This window comes from Amborella trichopoda, chromosome 7 (genome assembly GCF_054954075.1).
Source record: "Amborella trichopoda isolate Santa Cruz 75 chromosome 7, AtrichopodaSantaCruz75HAP2 v2.0, whole genome shotgun sequence".
Taxonomy (NCBI): domain Eukaryota; kingdom Viridiplantae; phylum Streptophyta; class Magnoliopsida; order Amborellales; family Amborellaceae; genus Amborella; species Amborella trichopoda.
This window is the reverse complement of record NC_142342.1, coordinates 15345889-15352729: the sequence shown is the minus strand read 5'-3', so window position 1 is coordinate 15352729 and position 6841 is coordinate 15345889. Positions and strand designations below refer to the sequence as shown.

At 37.2% G+C, this 6841-nt stretch overlaps 1 protein-coding gene across 43 annotated transcripts in view; it reads left to right on the top strand.

Moving 5' to 3' along the window:
• Positions 1-4716: 4716 nt before the first annotated feature.
• Positions 4717-6841, top strand: part of LOC18426045 (ABC transporter I family member 11, chloroplastic) — a 47053-nt gene continuing 44928 nt past the window's right edge. For 13 of the 43 annotated variants that reach the window (XR_016059658.1, XR_016059652.1, XR_016059645.1 and 10 more), the window contains exon 1: positions 5099-5415. Coding sequence is in view for 7 of the 43 variants with exons in the window: in XM_088872553.1 (XP_088728679.1) it covers positions 5234-5415 (182 nt within the window). In the remaining 36 variants the exon portion in view is untranslated. Of the gene's footprint in view, positions 5416-6841 lie in introns of all 43 variants that reach the window. The other 30 variants (XR_016059667.1, XR_016059666.1, XR_016059665.1 and 27 more) reach the window with 11 other exon arrangements.

The following is a 6841-nucleotide window of genomic DNA, read 5'->3' as shown; positions in this document are numbered from 1 at the left end:
GGTGCAGTCTTATGGTACAACAAGAAGTAGTCGTGTGTCACTCTCTCCACTATGAAATATGAATACATTGGGGCAGCACAATAAGCCGTTTGGTTGAGGAGATTCTTAAGGAACTGGGGCATTGTCACAACTGCTAATGAGCTTGTTACTATATTTTGTGATTCTGACACACATTTGATGTGATCCACCATGACGTGTGATACATACCACACATGCTATATTAGTGACCAAAAGATCTACATATGTGGAAAAAGATGATCCATGTTCTTCTTTTATACTATACGAGGCTAGTAAGTAGGTGACCTATGATGCCCTCATAGACCTTAGACTGCATTAATAAACTTTGTTTTGATCATTCACTTTGACATGTACTCCTCAGGGTTAAGTATGAGACTCATTTGGAACATGTTGAGAGAATAGTCGGTTCATAAAAGAATAGTGTATGTTGTAAGGGAAGATCATTTGATATCACACTCTGTTTTGATACCATAAGAAAACAATATGCATTACGCGCACATTGAAAGTAATTGTGTAGGAATGTGCTAAGTAATCTTCTAATCTGGGCTCATGAGGGATTACTTGAGAACTTAAGATCGATGTGGTCAAATCGGGTCTAGGGCAGGTGGAGCAATTTTTTATTTTGCAGGAATTAGAGAGATGGGGTGTTCTATGCCAATTGATTGGAAACTTGGTATGGTTCTATCTAACAAAATGTTCGCTCCAATAGGTCGCACACCACATTTTCCTTTAGAATACTTACAATGCACTAATGAATGACAATACTCATTTGAGCATGTAACCCCTCCCACATATGGGATGAGTGAAAGATATAGATATGAAGGTGTATCCCTAGTGTGAGAGCACACCCAAGTTGACCACACCCCCTTCATGAAGTGACTTACGTTCCTTCATGAGAAGGAGGTGGGGAGAGGTTTGAGCTCATCATGAGGGGGTTACCCTCTCATGAATAGCATGCACCATACACCATTAGGGTGCCCATTTATAAGAGGTTTTTTCTCACATGAATGAGGGGGCCTTTCTCTGACTATAAAAGGGGGAGGGGTGGAGCTCTCTACACACAACAATACACACACAAGAGAAATGTGTGGGAGCTACTAATGAGAGAGAGAAAGTGTGTGTGAGTGAGAGCACAATCCCGCTCCCATACGAGTTCTAAGGATAAAGCCAACCCTAAGAGCAAGAGTTAGGCGTGAGAGAGTCTAGTTTGGACTGCTTCTCATACCGTATTTATTGGAGTATTCGTAAGCTTCCACCTCGCTTAGGATTTGCGGTGTAGAATAGATTTCGACAGCTTTAGTAGTTGTAGAACATGCCTACGTGAGTTGATAATTCATCTCCACACTCATTTACTAGAAGTTATTTTGCGAGCACTCAAGTATGATACTCGGTTCTCGTTTATTTATTTGCTTTCGATTGGCCATTGGGTCAGTTTTTCCAACAAAGAGATATAACATGATTTTTATCACTTCCCCTATCATGTGAAATATTAAAGAAAATAACTTCATCTTCATCTTCAACCATTAATTGAATCTTATCAAAGACACTACAACCCACTTTTTCTTCACCTTAGACCTTATAAAACTCAAAGAATATCCATGCTCCAATCAAAATTTAAGAACTTTTCATATAAATTGACAATCTTCTAAAAACCCCCTAAATTCTAAGCATAAAGTAATTTACCCTAGACTTTGAGCGAAACTACCTTGAAATGAAAATAGGAGGGGGCAAATATTAAGCTTCCAATGTCCTAATCGGTATTTTAAAAATTGGTGACCCAATCCGGATTGGGAATCGATGGCATCGTTTCGGATCCACTAATACAACAAGATCCGGATGATTTGCTAGATTAATGACATCATGACCCGGCGATCCTCTACACGTCATGGACTTTGAGTCGCTACAAAGAAATGTAATTGTTAACCAATTTTGTTATAAAAAATGTTGGGGTTGGGCCCCACGTATTGCATTTACATCACACTGACCTCATCCATCAGGAGGGTGCACCTGACATCATGCTTAACTCATAAGTATATTTGCTTTGTTACTAACATTGAGGTCACCATTTTATAGTGGAATAGTCTACCCAAATCCTTGGATATGGGATTATTTTCAACCTTCTACATTTCCTTCCAAGGACAAGTTCATCATTGTTTCATTAGATGCTTAGTGGTGATATTTTGCTCCTTGTAATTGTAGAGGTCTTTAATAAGCTATTTTGAGTTTTTTTTTTTTTTTTGAGTGAATAAATCATTTTGAGTAGTGAAGGGGTAAACACAAAAGCCCTACTTCATAATAAAGCTTTCAATAAATCATTTAGGGCAAATTCGTCTATGCTTGATTGATTTTATCTGTCTCTTACTTATATTCATCTACATGAAATAATCTACAAAATAATTTTTTTTAGATTAATGATATTTATTTTCCTTTTTTATAATCTACATAAAATAAAAGTACATATAGTTAAATTTTAATTACATAAAATTATATAAAGAAATTCTATATAATTAATTTATAAAAATTAATAATTTTATTCTGTTTTTAATTATATGATACGGAAGCATTTTCCAATAATTTTTAAATCATGTTTATTATTATATTATAATTAATAATTATACATTGATAACTAATTCTTGTATTTTCTTTATTAATTTATTTATATTATAAATTATGCAATGTATTGTTTTTTTTTATAGTTGTAATTAAGATTTTTTAAATTAGATGATATTATAAGACATTTTAGAGTTGTTTTTATTTGCATAATAAAATAATTATAAAATATGAAGTTATAAACCAATAATTTAAATTTAAATATATAATATTATAGTTAGTTAGGTTGTGATAATTTTGGATGAGTAAAACAAATTAATAAATATTTGATATTTTGATGTGATACTAATTTTACTTTATATGGGAAATTATTTTTTTAATCGTATAATATGAAAGTATTTTCTAATATGTTTAAATTATTTTGATGTAACATTAGAATACTATATTACAATTAATAATTATACAGACATCTAGACAGAAAAACAACCTTTCAGTATTCATATATTTTTACAAAGTAATGAAATTATATAATACACCACTCCTAAATTCTTTTAGCAACTAAAAAAACACTATTTTTATAGATTTACAGTGATTTTTTAAATATTTTTTGAGATAAAAATATCCGATTCTGCCAATTCTCAGATCTGATCTACCGATTCCCCGATCCAACATAGATATGGGTATAGCCAATTTGAGTCACCGACCCATTTTTTTAAGACTTGGTCCACCATGAGAAGGCTCTTTAATGACTCTAAAAGTTTTCCTTCACTTCCCAATATAAACAATACACGTCCTTCCACGAGCCTTTTAATAGCTGGTTCTCTAGGGTATGAACCAAGCTCTTCTTGGCCAATCTTGTAGACCAAATAAATCATTAAAAGCGGTCAAAAGGAACCAACCAGCGATGACTTGGCAATGCTTCTTTTCTCTATCACAATATCCTTTGCCACCGTGATGAATGAAAGCCTATAGAGTATGTTGTCGTGGACCCCAATCCCAACACCTTTCCCATCACCATCCCCGACTTCCTCATCATCTTACGAACAGATCCCCATGTATGCCGTTACCTCAACCTCCCCTAGACCTAACCTAATTTGTTAGGATCCTTCGCTAAACGGCCACTGCTTTTGATGGAGTTTGATATCTCCTATGTCCCACATAAGGTTGTGAAAGATCAAGGAAGAGTTTCTTTTTACTTAAAATCTCCCAGATGAGGAAGCTCTATGTGTGCCGATAGAACCAAATTAGCAATTTTCTTTAATGGTATGTCTTAAGAAAAAAAAAAAAAATGTCTTGAGTAGTTCTCATTGTAACACGTGGGGGTTGTTGTCGTATGTTTTTTATTCATAAAAGAAATGTTTAAATAATAAGGCTAAGTATCATGCCCTCATCATTGGTGTCGAAATGGACATAGAAGTCCTATGAGACTTCCGATGACTCAAAACTTGTAGTGCGCCGGTTGAAAGGTTTTGATGAGGTGAGGAAGCCCGAGTTAATGCCCTATAGTTGGGTTATTGTTAAATGAATGGCTGACTCTAAGGAGATGTGTCACATGATTCATAATCATGAATAACGTCTTCTACAGGAGATTTAATTATGGGTTATTGTTACGATGTCTCTTAGAAGAAGATGCACGCATCGCAAAAGAAGAAGTGCATGTTGGAGGATGCATGTGAGATGCACTAGTAGGGTCCCAAGCTTTATGATAAACCTTAGCGACTCGGATATTATTGTTCGATGATGGTGAGTGACTTCATGAACTACACTCAACAATGCCAGGCTTACTACATAAGATGGGGACTCCATACATCAAGCCCTTGAACTCTTGCTTCCGATAGTTATGATGTGGCCATTTTCCGATAGGGGGATGGATATCTTTGAGCCAATAACCCCATCATCAGCCAGTGGTCACTTTTACATATTGGCAGCTACCGACAACTTTTCAAAATAGGTGGAGGCTGCATCCTTGTGACCTACGTTCCTGATTTCGTTTTTCACTACATCATTACAGGATTGAGGTACCAAATAGGATCGTCGCATATAATGGTACACTTTTGACCTTATCACGCAATGTGGTCAACCCGTTTCGTATTGATTAGAAACACTCCTCCATGTATAATCCAAAGATGACAAGCGAAGCATAGGCTTATGAGAGACAATCACACTACCAAGAGCTCTCGGAAGCCTTGCAGGCCAATCATGCTACCAAAACAGACACGACATAAATACTCCTTGGTTTATGGAGCCGAGGCCGTTTTACCCTTAAGAAGTTCAGCTACCATTCTTGAATTCATGAGAGTCGCAGTCCATACGGGCTATCCAAAGATGAGCGAGTCAAGTTCAGATATGTTGAGCTAGAGGCGATGAAATGAGCTCCCAACTCATTATATACGAAAATGTCATATTGTTAATGCGAAAATGTCACATTCCATAGCAGTCGTCATTCTCGGGTGAAACATGTGCGCAACAACTGAGGGAGAGAGACTTGATCCGTTTTGTGAGTTCCCCTCTTTCCACCATTCATCGCTTCATGGGACGGTGTGAGAACCCGAACGTACTATGATCCCTATTGTCCCCACACAATGACATACTTCCAAGTTCAACTTGGAAGTTCCAAGCGATTATAGTCCACTTACTCAACCCAGGTCTTCCTGGGGAAGTTGAAATGCTGTTTGAGCATCCATTTCAAATTGGTAATTTTGATGCAAGGGTTCTTCATTTTGCTCTACAATTAATTGAGGGAAAGGAGGGAGGAACCTTGGCTATGGAAACTTTCCTTCCCTTCCCCTCAACCGTCTCCGACATCCCCACACTTCTGCGGAGGAACCCTCTTTCTCTCTCATGCAGGTCTCTCTCTCTCTCTCTATTTTCTGAATTTCTTCTCTAATGAGAGTAATTGATTTTGGTTGCTCTTGTTCACTTTTCAGTGGGTTCAGAAATTTCAATAAATTGAGAATTAAATCTGATCATATGTCTTTTGAGTAAATTATTGTTTTCCTTATCGGATGAGAAATATAGGAAATTTAGCAAAACTAGCTTGTTTTGGGCATTATCCGTGATCTTGGGGCCTTCTTCTCAATGGTTGTGAAGCTCTATGTTGCTCTAGGATTTATGTTTTTCTCTCTGTTTCTGGAAGTTGGTTATGCTGGTTTTTTTGGCTTTTCCCTGCATAAAGTTTATTGAAGTATCCTCAAATAAATCTCTCTCTAAGATAAAGACCCATTCGTTTGTTAAAATTGGAATCTTATTGAAAGCTGAGTCCCTTCTACTGTCCATACCTTTGATTAGTTTCACTCTTTAGTGGGTTTTTCTGTGGCAGCGTAATATTTACTGGTATCTTGGAATTGCATTTTAGGATTCTCATTTTTGAATAATATATTCCTCCTCCCCCTCATTTTCTCTTCCTGGTAAGATATAACCAAAAAAATTCTAAAAGCCTTTTTGGAGAATGAAATCAAGCAAATCGGTATGTTAAAATGGGCGAGATGTCTTGGTTCATGCTTTTTATCCGAAAACGAATACCACGAAACTGGAGTGGAAGTTGGGGGCAACCGGCCCCGTACTCGACCTCGCCCGTTCAGGCCTTACCAGGACATGTATATATATGTATTACTTGCTTTGGACAGGTCGGATCCGTGTCGTTGTGCCCCGACTTGAATCTCTTAGTCCACTTTGAGGGTCCAGACCTAGATATGGTTCAGATCAACCAAACCTGATGAGCAGCCGTGATATAAGATCGGGGATGGATAGCAAAAGAGTCAGAGAAGCTAGTTGGCGAATCATTTTCAATTGACACTGATGAAACATAGAGCTTTTAGCTTCCTAATATAGAAGGCATTTGATACTGCTTTAACCTATGGCTCTACATGAGGGCAAAATATTTGGGGAAGACGGCGATGTACATAATTTCCACCTTGAGGAATGGCCCATGTATATGATATTGTTACCTTTTTAACTACTTTGAAAACCATGTTCTATTGAGATACAAAAAAAAAACTCGGTCACATAAGACCCGATTTGGTCAAATAGATGCTTGGTTTTCTGACCAGCTTGTATATCCCTCCTCTATATTCCTTTATGAATAAAGTGAAATTATTCCTGCTTGGAAGACCTCTATCTTGAACAGAGACTTGTCGCTTTGGGACAGATAGGGGCGGGAGTAAAACAAGCTCCTGCATCCCTATACTACATTTGCATTAGCTCTGCGTCTCCAAGTTCATGCGGAGTCACTTGCTTCACATAGGCAGAAGGATCGGTCCATCCCGGACGTCTA